Source organism: Drosophila hydei, unplaced genomic scaffold, assembly GCF_003285905.1.
Source record: "Drosophila hydei strain 15085-1641.00,03,60 unplaced genomic scaffold, DhydRS2 tig00008122-arrow-pilon, whole genome shotgun sequence".
In the NCBI taxonomy this organism is placed as follows: Eukaryota; Metazoa; Arthropoda; class Insecta; order Diptera; family Drosophilidae; genus Drosophila; species Drosophila hydei.
The window spans coordinates 4,873,275-4,886,427 of NW_022045833.1; the positions used below are offsets into that span (position 1 = coordinate 4,873,275).

At 37.9% G+C, this 13,153-nt stretch overlaps 1 protein-coding gene across 2 annotated transcripts in view; it reads right to left on the reverse strand.

Moving 5' to 3' along the window:
* Positions 1–10,317: 10,317 nt before the first annotated feature.
* LOC111593820 (homeotic protein distal-less) overlaps positions 10,318–13,153 on the reverse strand; it is a 28,337-nt gene continuing 25,501 nt past the window's right edge. Inside the window, exons 4-7 of one of the 2 annotated variants that reach the window (XM_023306852.2) lie at positions 11,483–11,624; positions 11,294–11,398; positions 10,722–10,935; positions 10,318–10,576 (exon numbers count right to left, since the gene is read on the reverse strand). In XM_023306852.2, the coding sequence (XP_023162620.1) occupies positions 10,558–10,576; positions 10,722–10,935; positions 11,294–11,398; positions 11,483–11,624 (480 nt within the window). In that variant the 3' untranslated portion in view covers positions 10,318–10,557. Of the gene's footprint in view, positions 10,577–10,717; positions 10,936–11,293; positions 11,625–13,153 lie in introns of those variants that run through there. The other variant, XM_030225040.1, reaches the window with a different exon arrangement.

Here is a 13,153-nt window from a genome sequence, read left to right on the forward strand (position 1 = left end):
AAAATATATCTAATAATATATTATGAAACACACATGGCTAATATCGAGTATGTATATATATATATAACCAGACACAGAATATACATTACTTTAAGTTAAATACCATACAAATCTATCTATACGGCCCGCACCTAGATCCAACTGCAGTTGCTGCAAATGCACCTTGTGCTGGCTGACGTAATTCAGTGAATGGAAGACTTTCTTTAACACAAAAATTTTCATTCATCGAACAGGGTATTCAAAGCAACAAATCTCAACAAAAATGCACAGATGGGATCAGCAGCAGCAGCAGTAGAGACGACAACATCATCAGAGATCAATTGGTCGTTAGGCCAGGGCCAGGGGCTGCCATAGCCGGATCTAGCAGGGGCAGGCAGTGGTACGCAGCGCCCAGTGGGTTTTCCATTAATCGATTTCTTGAGGTACTCCGTTCCAGCTATGTGGCCGCAATTAGAGCGTAAACAACGCTGGCTACTTCGACTCTATCTCACTGTCTCTCTCTCTCTCTCCATCTGTCTGTCCCTATCTCTATCGCGCCATGGGAGGCAGCAGCTTGATCGGAGCCGAGAAGTGCATTAGGCTGTTGCACGCCTGTAAAACAGGCTGCCCGCTGCGCTGTCTCACAACCTCTGCACATGCCCCCTTCCTGTTGCACTATCGAAACTGTATTGATTGAAAATTGATCTACTTACAAAAAAAAAGAAGGAAAACATAATAGAAAGAAGTGCGACAATGATAATCCGCAAATAAATGCACATGGCTCGAACAATGCCAAGGATACATAGTGCTGTGGGCGTGGCTTGCTGCATTCTAATCCAAATGCATTACACGCACACACAGGCACACAAAATGCACACCACGTGATGCATTTGTATTATCGCAGAGCATTTAGTGTAATGCACAGCTGGAGGCCACACGCTGTTCACTTCAATTTTGATTGTGAGCTGGAGAGCTGCGATTATGATGAATAAACATACATAAAAACATATCAATATTTATATACATACATACATATATATATATATACATATACGTACGCACCTTTTTGTTAGTTATTTTTAATCATATCACGTAGCTGCATGCTTTGTGTCTGCTTCTTTGATAACTGTTTTATTTTTACATTTTTTTTCTGGCCAATAAAGTTTTTGGCCACAAACATGGCAAACGTTGTATCCGGTTCCGCCATTAATATTAACTCACAGGCAGTTTCATATATGTATGTGTGTGTGTCTCATTACCATTTGCACACAAACTTTTGCGGTATTTGTGTAAGTGTGTTTGTCTGTGTTGATTGTGATATCAAATTGGTTTTGCGGATATTGTCATTGATAGGCAATGCGGTAAAGCGCAAACAGTTCGACCAAAAGAATGGCCGCTTAAAATGTCAAAGGATAAATTTGATGTGAAATATTCTAGTTCACTTCCTGCACAAATTACTTTAATCAATTATAATAAGTAAGTAAATAATTATGTGTATGTATGTGTATAAAAGCACGCTTACATTTCTAATGTCAACGTTCGATTCTCTTCTATGCTCTCTCTTGCTCATGTGACTCTTTCCCTCTCTGCCGCTTCAATTAATTTGTGCTAAGTGTAAAAGCTCTGCAACAAGAAATAGCCAATGCGCACTTCACTGATTCTTTATTATATATTTAAGGGCACAGGAAAAAAAAACAAAGAACAGGTACATATTATCATTTCACATACACACGTGGCTTTTATTAATTGAATTTAATAAATTATTATTAATTTAAATTTATTTTCTAAAGTCGCTTATCGCGTTTAAAGATTTGCTTGAAAAGTAAAACGTTCTACTGCAAATTATTTTTGCTATGCTTTTTACCCAAGCGCAAATTGGCGACAAACATATCGAAACAGAAGGAGAGAGGAATGAGAGAGAAAGTGTGAGAGGGTAAGGAAGTCGCTCTTAGAAAAGTAAGCCTGCTTTTTATACACATATCTAATTATTTACTTATATGACTCTTATACAATTTCTTTTTGTTTTGCTAATTTAACTCTTATAATGCTCCATTTTATTTTTAGATTTTCATACTCTTGAAGAAAGTATTATGATTTCGGCCTACAATTTGTAACGCATAGAAAATAACTTATTTAATAAGCGGAGCTTTAGTGATATTATTTATATGTAATATATATAAATCTCAATATAGTTTTTTGTGATAATGTAATTTTTTATAATAACCCTACTAAATAGCTACGTTCTACGTGTGGATGACAGTTATAAACAGAGCGCTTATCGACCCTGGCTAAAAATATGATTAATGCACATTTCCTTGTAGAGTATATTTGAGGCCCCTAATTGAGTAACATTCCATGACGAGTGGCCAAGCAACATTCTAATAATTGACTTACTGTCTGTCTGACTGACTGGGTGGGTTGGCTGAGTGGTTGGTTAGTAGCTGAATTGGTTGGTGGAGCATGGGCCGTGTTGCACCCTTAGCTCGTACGCTGATTTGTCAAACCATTGTGCGCGACCTGAAGTTCAACTTGTTTGCATGAGCCACATCTTGATTAGCCCAAACACTTTCAGGGAATAAAGACAGCTTGCTGTTGTTGTTGCTGTCATTGTTGTTGTTGTCGTCGTTGTTGTTGCCCCTCTAATCGAATTGTTTCAGCGCCGTCCGCAAATCGAGTCAATTTAATTGACCTCCAGAGGTCAAGTCATTAATGTTTGCTTTTCTTGTTGTTGTCGCTGCAGCAATTCAATCGAGAGACAGACAAAGACAGTTAGGGATACAGCAGCATAAAGGGGCACACACACAGATACAGTTGTCGCATCTTTTGAGCAGTTGCTGTGGGAGCACTCGTTCAGCGCCTTAGTTTTTAATGGATTTAATTGAATTTGGCTTGTTTGTTGTTGCGTTTATTTGTCTTAATTGTCTGCGAAATAATCATAAATCAGTTTTGTGTCGCGACGACAATTTCCAACAGTGTGTGTGCGTGCGTGTGTTGCGGGTGTAGCACTTGGCTCTATCAATTTATGACATATCTCTCAAATGTGCTCGGGCACTGTTTTAAACTGGCATCTATCCAAGCATCCATTCATCCATCCATCCAATCCAAGTCAACAAACCAAAAACATTCGGGCGCATGATGCGGCATTTTTTGTTCTGCTTAACACTCGCTCGAGAGCCGAAAAGGGGTGTATTAGCTTGGTTGACTTTGTTCATGTAGTGTTTGTTGTATATATGTTACTGTTAGGCATTATACAGCAATATAGGCAGTTATGCAGAAGAGCTGCAAGAAGACTCAAAGTACTTTGATCAAAGATTAATTTGAGCTGTGAACGAGTATTAAACAGTCAGTCACATTGTGAGCTGCAGCATGTTTTTTTACTTGTTTTATTGTTTTCTCTGATCTCCGTTTGCCTGGGAACCGGGCTTCACTTGCTTCACTTGACCGCTTCGCATTGTGCTGCATCGCATTGTTTTGCCTGTCAAGCGACGCGCCGCGATGTGGCCTTTGTCTAAGGCACCCACACCACAGCAGCGAGCTTTGCGCTCTTTGCTTTAGATTTAGTTAATTTAGCATTTAGCATATATATATTGTGTGCCCACAGATATATAGATATATTTATGGGAAGGCATGTGGATCGGTCGATCGGTCTCTCTTGCCCCCTCTCTCTCTCTCTCGCTCTCTTTGGGATCGGCTGCCGGTTGATATCAAAGGCTCGACCATTCGGCTGGCTGTTCGTGTTGACAACTAAATAACACGTTAATGTGTTTATTGCGTATGCTACAGTGTCCCCAGAGTCTTCTGCTGGCCTGTGTGTTGTGAACAACTTGAGCATTGCATAAGTAACAACAGCGCGCAGAAGAAGCAGAAGCAGAAGCAGAAGCAGCAGCAGCAGCACCTGAAGCAGGCGAGCCTGCATTAGGTGTCGCATATAGGCGATGTCTCCTGCTGCCTTGCTCGAGTCACAACTTTCGCATTAAACATGAGGCACACATTCACACAAAACGCGTTTCACGCCAACATCTGGGAAAGCGGCAGCGTCCCGGCTCCCCCAAGCCCGGCGAACTCCTTAACAATTTATTTATGTATTTATGAAAACGTTACAATAATCATATGCTGCTCGAAATGTCTAATGCCAGTGTTGGTTAACAATAAATAAAACATTAGCCAATCCGTTCCATATAGATCTTGCCTATGCCATTCAACAAAGTCGCTCAAATATATGCAATTGAAATAGGTTTTGTTTTTGCCCGACTATTGGCAAGTTTATGCAATAAATGTCATGTATTTAATAAATCAGAAGCTGCTGAGTGGGTTGTTTAATAATTTCGCTATAAAATGGAAATAGCTTAGCTTTAATCAAGGCGAATATAGCAAAGCTCTATAGAACGTAATTGAAATGTAAACTAAACAAACTAGGCTGCTCTAGTCGGGCTTGCACGACTAGCAGATACCCTGCTCTCAGCTTCTTCTCAGCGCTTCTTCTATGCATGCATGTTAATATAATACATATACATGAACACATACATGAGCGTATGTTGCTTGAGCTGCGCTTTTAGATTTTACTTTGGGTTGAGTTATGGGATATACATTAAATGCTTCAAGTCTTGAGACTGACTGGAAGAGCAACAGACACACACATAACTATATCAACTCAGCCGTCTGCCTCGCCTCATTTGCTGCAATTCCCATTCCCAATCAATGGGCTCGTGGCATAATCTCTTAATAATGCACTAAACTCGTGTGGCATAAGATCATCTACAGCTCTATTGACTTATATATTGAATTCTATTTGATTATATTACAACAATTTTGCATCCTCAGCGAAGCCAATTCTTTAATCAATTTCAGAGAACTAACTAACCTACATATTTCTTTGACCTTTATCTATCTCACCTTGCAGTAAGGCAGCTGAATGACACACATGTGCCTTATGCACCTAATGCTTCCATGACTTACCTATTAATTTCGAAATATGTATATATATATATATATCTTAGCATAACCTTCTTACTCCTATTACTTTGTCGGCCACGCAGCCAGCTACATTGCTGGACTAGTTCTAACGGGCGTTTGTCACGTGCTTGCCACGCCCACCCAATGCGCTGCTGTTGATTAAATTAAGCAGATTTCATAGATGGGGTGCGGACTGTAGATGTATGTATGTGCTTTGTGAAATGCAAGCGAGCTGATTGCGTAGGAAGTCGCACAGTAATTGGCAGGTTTCATATTTCGGCGCAGGCGCAGCTGAAGCAGCGACCCCCGAACCCCGAACCTCGAGCCACGATTCGTTGCAAATGTCACGCTTGCGACTCTGATGTTGCCGCCAAAAACAAACAGTCAGTCAGTCAGTCAGGCAGTCAGTCAGCCAGCGAGTCGAGAGCAAATTAATTCATTTTCAACACCTATTTTGACAGTTCATAAAATACATTTGTCATAAAATCGGTCAGCGACTCGTTGACCGGGCTAAAAACGAACAACAATAACAACAACAAGAGCAACGAATGTCGTTGTCTGTTAGCTGTTCAGCTGGCTGACTGTCTCGAGGCAGCTTCAGTGGCTGCCCCCAAAGCGCTGCTCTGTGGCAAGTTGAAGATTTATCGCGTCTCATTGAAATGCAGCAAACAAAGGCTTTGACTCTGTATCCTGCTGCTGCTGCGACTGTTGCTGCTGCTGCTACTCCTGCCATGTCAAATTTGTCCCTTTCGCAGCGAATTGTGACTGAGTTTTGTCTGCCCCCAAAGCGAGTTGCAAACTTGCAAAAATCTTAACAAAGTTATTTTAGCAAACGGTACGACAAAAAATGTCATGTCCTTAAACATGCAGCAGCGCCCCAGCAGCCCTCCGACTGGCCTCCTAGTCCGTTTGCTGCCCAAGCCGAGTGCAATCGATATGCGTGCAGATGCTCCACTTTGATCAGGTCATCAGCGACACATCGTTCATCATTCCAAGCGAACGGTGCCCAGGAATGCCACAGCGGAGAGGGGGGAGGGGCAGGCAGAGCCAGAGCAAGTGGAATGGGGCAGCAGGAGGAGGCAGCTACCACATAGCACACAGCGCGGCATGACCAGTAGCCGGCCAAAAGACAATGGCAAAGCCATGAAAGGAACGCTTTTTAAGTTTTACGCCAAGCCCCAAACCTAAAACTCAAAGCCAAAGACCCAAAGTCTGAGACGACGACGACCGACTTGGCCAGCGAACAGTAGCCAATGGCTACAGCGGACGGCATAGACAGCGCGGACGAGCAGCCAGGGCCGTTGGTTGCAGCAGCGACTTTGACGGATGAATTTCACAAATAACTTCAACTGCAGCGCTCTTTGCGCTGTTTGTTTTTTATTTTTAAATCATTTGTGCGCTAGCCAAAGGGTATATGCACTTTCATATGATATATGCGACGGCTCAAAGGGTGGCATTAAGATCGAAAGTGTTTTCAAAGAGAGTTCTCAAGCCCTAAAAGAAATAAAGCCAAGCTTCAGCCTCTGGCATTGCCAGCGTAAGACTGAATTATGATATCTTTCTCTCATATGTCTTCTAAAATTTTTATTTAATATATATGATTAGTTAAAGCCAAGTAGTAAAAGGACCTATAAACTTTAATCTATAGAGCTGCTTTGGCTTTAAAAGTATTGTATTTGAAGCAATTTTTGATATTTTGTCTGATGCAAGTTTGAATAAAAAAATATAAAAAAATAATAAAAAATATATTTTATAATTTTACTCAATCCACACATTTCAGACTCATTTTCCATTTAGTCAAGCTAATTAAAGTAGAGTATTTCAACATTCGTTTCTTAGCCAATTTTAGTTTCTCTTTGTTTTTGTAGTTTCTTATTTTAGTTTTTCTTTCTTTTGCTGCGTTATTTATTGTACGAGTATTTCGCCTGCTCGACACACCAATACCAATTTGGTATTGGGCCCGGTTGGTACAGGGCCTGGCCACAACAACAACAACAACAACAACAAGTAGAGCCTTGTTGAGTTTTGGAACGGATCGGTCGTCAGGCGACAGCGACGACGATGCGTTGTCCCCGTTGTGTCTAAGTTTGGTATGCGTCATTTTTACGAGGAAATTCTTTAGCACAAACTTTTGTCTGACGTCCTGCGAAATGCAGTGGCAACAACTGCAGCAGCAGCAGCAGCAGCAGCAACTGCAACTGCAACTGCAGCTAATTTATGTAAACACGCTAAGTACAGCAAGTAATTTGAGCAGTCAACTGCAGTTCGTAGTCAAGATACATTTGTATCTGTATCTCTAACTGCACAACTAAAGTGAGAAATGACATTAATTAAAAAAGAAGTCAAAAGGCCAAGTACTTGCCACTTAAACAGAGAGAGAAAGGGGGAGAGCTGCGCACCTTTTGTGGCATGCCTTGACATTCCGTTTTCTTTTTTTCATTTTAAATTGAAATCGCAAAAACATTCAAATGCAAAAATCCCTCTGCGACAACCAAAATTCTTTTGCTTTAAACCAAAACAAATCTGTACAGGCCTCAATGCCCATTGTACTCGGTGCCACAATGGTCACAAGGTGTTGATTTAATGAGCAAAAAACAAGAGTCAAGTAGGCGACAGTTGAGGCCTCTGTTCGCAGTTTCTTTTCTTGAGACAAGTTCGAGTGAGCTGTGTGTGTGTGCGTGTGTTGTGTGTGAAGTGCTTGTGGCAGGACTCAAAACTCAAAACTTCTTGCTGCTTGATTGACGTATTTTGTTTTGGTCTTCATGTCTGATATGTGTATATAAGTATATATACATGCATTAAAGCCTGCCTAATCTATTTTGTAGCTTTAATAAATATTTTTTTATTTTCAATTATGTAAATAAAAATTTAAAAAATTATATTAGCAAAAAATACATTTGTGTGCTTTAAAAAAATTCAATTATATTTGTAAGTGCATTAGAGTGTGCGCAAAAGGCAGACAGCTCTATAGCCAGCCTAATTAAAAGCAAGTAAAAAATGGTTCCAAAAGGAATGCCTGACTAGGAAATACCCTGAAGCCCACTTCAGGCAGCTGTTTGAAGAACACTTTTGTAGAGAATGCAAAAATATATTCAAAGAGTAATAAAGTCAATATTTTTGCTAGAGAATATAAGTAAAATTAATAAACTTACCCCTGTAAAGGTACAAGTTGTGCTGAAATAACTGAATTTCATATAGATTTCAAAGAAATTGATCAATTTAGCCCAGAGTAGTTGGCCTTGCACATTTTCAATGCGTACAGGGTATAAAGAGTTCGACTTTAAATTAAATTAGTATAATATGGCGAATCTGTCTAGGCAATGGCCTCAATTGGCAGCCACTTGAAGGCTGTTAAAGCGTCAGCTTCTTCAGCTTCACTGTCTCTGCAGTTATCTCTTTGCGCTAGCATCCCCTGTCTCTCTCTCTGCCTCTCTTACTCTGTGCAATTTGCGACTTTGAGCACATAATGGAACCATTCAGCGTACAGATTGTAAAAGCCTGTAAGCCTCAAGCATATCCTGTTGCATTCTTTATGATTAATGGAACAGATTTTATGCTTCCTTCCGACGCCGTACTCGGTTGCCACTTAACTTTCTTTTTTTCGAGTGTAAAATCATTTAATGTAAATGCATTAATGTGCGCCGCGTGCCAATCCTTGGATAAATATAAAAAAGAACACCCCAGCAAAGTGGCTGTAATTCAAAAATATTGAACTTAATTTTTGTGTGTTTTTTTTCTGTATATATATATATAATTATTTTTGTTTTTATTTTTCGTTCATTTGATTTGTGTTTTTTATTGTTTCGTTTGATTTGATTTGTTTAGATTTTAAAAATTACGACAAATACTACAACTTAAATGGGTTTTCGCTTGGTTTCTCTGTCTGACATACATATATATCTATATATATCTGTTTGCTGTTGTTGTTGTCTTGATTTATTTAGAAAGTAGTTGCCATTTTCTAGATTAAAACTATTTAATTAAATGCTAGCACATAATATATTTTGTTTTCTTTTCATATACATTTCTATATTTTCTGCCTTTTAATTTAACTTTATTTTTATATTACTTTATTTTATGTTTTTTTTTTTACTTTAATTTAATAGTTTACAATGCAAATGAAATCATAAAGAACTAAATACAATTTCATTGAAATAAATTTATTTTTTAATATTTTGTTTTGTGCATTTGCTTGTTTCTTTTTTTCTTTAAATAAAACTACAGTTAACCACAAGCACTAATTACCGCTTAATTAATTAAATTACAAATTACAGCTACAGCAAGCACTACAATTATACATATATATAGATATATATAAATGTATATATTTATACATATATATAACTTTTCATTAAAATTATTGTTTGTTTGCCTTTAATTTTAATTAAATTTACTTTACATTTTATGCAGTGTTTTTTTATGAAATTTTTATTTTGTTTTCTTCAATTTTTTGTTCTTTTCAAAATTAGTTTAGCTTAAATTATTTTTTTTGTATTTTACACAAATTTACAATAAAAACTTTTATTAAACGCCTTTTTTACACAATTGAATTTAATTTTAATTTTTTTAATGAACTTGTCAGCAGTTTTTTGTAAATTTTATTATTTTCATTTATTAATTATATTGCACATAACATGAAAAAATTAATTGTTGTTTATTTTTCTTTTTTTTTAAATATTTTTATTGTTGTTCCGAGTGCATTTGAGACATCATCAAAAATTATATGCAAAATGTTCCGTTGAGATCTGATTTTTACTGATTCTTTTTTTGTTTTCATTTTGTGTTTTGTCGCTCTTTTCTTTTATCTATACAAAAAAAGTGTGAAACAAAAACAAATTAGACCTTTGCTTGGCTCTAAAAAAAAGGCTTAAGATCAACAGCTGATTTCATATTTAGTTTTTTTATTGTTCATATACAATTTATGCAATTTGCTATAGTTTACAAAGAGAGAAAATTATATAGTAATATATATGTTTATATATATAAACAATATGAAGGACACGCATAAAATTAAATTGAGGAATTTCTGTCTGTGTGTTTTGTTTATTGTATTTTATTTTTTATTTTTATAATTTTTTATTTTGTTTTGATTTTTTTTAATTTCTTATTTAGACTAACTGTAAAACGACTCATTCACATATACAAAATGTAGCTGCTTTCTATTATTTAATATTTTACAATGTTCTTTTAAATATATATATATATATATATATATATATATATATATATATATATATATATATATATATATATATATATATATATATATATATCATCAATTCATATGCTCAATCAATATTTAATTATTGGCTAAGATTTGTATATATCTATATATATATATATATACATATACATATATATATATATATATATAATTTTTTGGGGTCAACCTCACTGCACCGTTGCGACGCCGTCGCCAACGCCCACGAATACCTCATCATGATGATGTTGATGCTGATGATGATGTAGATGATGATGATGCTGATGTTGCAGCTGTTGCTGATGATGATGATGATTGTGATGGAGATTCAGTTCGGCGCAGGGCCTCGTCTCATAGCATTGCGTTTGCGTAGACTGCGGCCACGCAGCCGAAGGCGTCGGCGGATGCAGTTGATTTGGGTGATGTTAAACCGCCGGCCACACGCTGCACGGATTGAATAAAGTGGAAGAAAGCAAAGAAAAGAAGCGTACAACAGTTGTTGAGTTAGTTATTGGCTATGAAAGCTTTCGTTATGTTTTTGCTTGCTCGGATTTGTGGTCTTTTTTTTGTTTTGTTTTCTTCAACTTACGTTAGTAATGAGGGATTCGTCTCGGGCTGATACCAATACTGGGGTACGTAGCCGCCCATTTGTGGTGGCGGATTGTGGTGGTGCGATTGCGGATGCGGCGCCGCTGGATGAGGTGGTTGTGGCGTCATTTGCGGCGGTGGCTTATGATCGATCCAATGCGGTTTCTGATCCCATGGCGCTTGCGTTGGCGGACTAAGACCCGTGGGTGGGAATTCTAAGGGCGGGAGCAGAGAGAGAGAGAGAGAAGTGAGCGTGAGTTAGTAGAGTTTGATAAGAGATTCATAAATTTAAGGAGTTTGAGCTGACTTCTTTGAGGGATATCAAAACATAAAACTTTGGACTACTTGAACTCTAAAGAACTTGTGCAATACTTTAGCTTTTTGACTCATTTTATTAACTATTTATAATCTCTGATTTTTTAATTGAAAAACTTAATTTTTTCTGCAACTTTAAATGTTTTAAATTTTACAAAGATCAGAGAGAATTTCTTCATAAATTTTCTTTTTTCTATAACTTCTCATATTTGTCATATATCTATATCTGAGTATTTGTTTTTTTTTTTGCAAACTTACCGGGTGATAGCTCAGACACAGGCGTACTTGATGGCGTTGGACTATGTCCGGGAGGTAGATAATGTGAGGGTGAGCCGCTATTCGAGCCACCGCCGTTATTACCGCCTGCAAGTGAAAGGAGCAAAGAAACATGGAGGGTATTAGTTGATGATATATAAATGTGATCGACTTGAACAGTCGAACACTTACCGCTGTGCATTTGATTAGGACTATGCTGACCAGGATTGGGTCCACCGCCGCCAAGTGGCATGCCGCTGTTGGTGCCCGGACCCTGAGCGGCCTTCATCATTTTTTTGTACTTCGAGCGACGATTTTGGAACCAGATTTTCACCTGCAACAAAAAGAGTGAAGGATAATGAATCAGTAAATGTTTTTGATATACCTCTATATATATATATATATATATATATATATGTGTGTGTGTGTGTATTTGTGTGACGCAAGATCTAAGCCTTCGACTCAGCATGAGTTTCAGTTTTATTCGCTGTGCATTAATGGACACAGAAATTAAATTGTCTGTGCGGCTATAAAATAAAGAGCAAAGCCGGCTTTAATTAAGTAATAGCCCAGCATCTTTCAACGGGGAGAATCGATTGAGCTATTGACTAAGTTAGTTATAGTTAGTGTTCGCTGTTGTTGTTGTTTCTTTCTATATGCACAACGGCTTCTCAAACCACTTTTCATATGAAATTAAAAGTGAATGCTTGTGAAAAGCAGCTGGCAGCTAAAATGAATTCAACACTTGGCTTGGCATCCAAAAAGGAATAGCAAACAGCAAAACACATTTTGGCAGCGTGTGACACTTGCGAAAAAAAACTCTGAAGTGTGTGTGTGTGCGAGTGTGTATTTGCCTACAGAGCATTAAGCGCAGTATAATTTCTGCGGCTGAACGATTTCGTCATCATCAGCTGCGAAGCGACAGCAAATGAGCCAAAAATGTATCTCACAGTTACTTTCAATTTTCATTTTTTTGAATCGCAGCGAGTCGAGACGTGTTGCTGTTGTTATGTAGAACTAATTGTGCGCTGAGCTGTGCGCACTTCACTTTTGAAAGCCAACGGCATCAGCCACCGCAGCCGCAGCAGCCGCAGCAGCCGCAGCAGCCGCAGCTACCCCGTTGCTCAATCTCTCGACTTCGACTCGGGCTCAAGTGTGTTTATAAATATATAAAGATACAACAGCAGCGCGTATCTAATGCTATTTATGCGCGCTTTTAACTGTATCTACAATTTGCAATCTTACAAATAGTTATATATACATAGATAGATATGTATATAGTGGTTTTCCAATACATATATAACTATCTATAACCGACTTGTTCAAGGTCGTTCTTCGCGGTTGGTTGAATTTGTGTAGCGTAGCCAAAAGCTCTTTTCTTTTTTCTGTTTTTTTTTGCTTAAACTCTTTATGCACCCTGTAACCAGAAATGGGGTATGCTCGAAGACGAGTGTCTCAGCTGAAAATAGTCTTTATATTGCTGAGCTGTCTGGCCAGACTGTGAAGCCTTCAGCAGTTGGCTACTTATTTAGATAGATATTTTAGATGAAGATTTAGCAGTCGATAGAGATAAAGTTGTGGTACTGTCTGCTTGTACTTTTAAATATTTATTTATATATATTTCATATAGATACTTAAGAGACAGAATATATATATTTATCTCTGATCAACTTTGCCCAACAGAAAAATCTGTAGCAGCTCCTTCAAGTATTCTACCAAATTTCTATCAAAACTTTTGAGTTGTTCACCTAGTTACAGGGTAACTACTAGTCCGGCGCCTTGCTCACACTTGTTAACAACTATTTGCTGCCCACATTTTTTATGTGGCTTTTTGCCAGCTAAATTTCACTGGCTGCTGCTTTT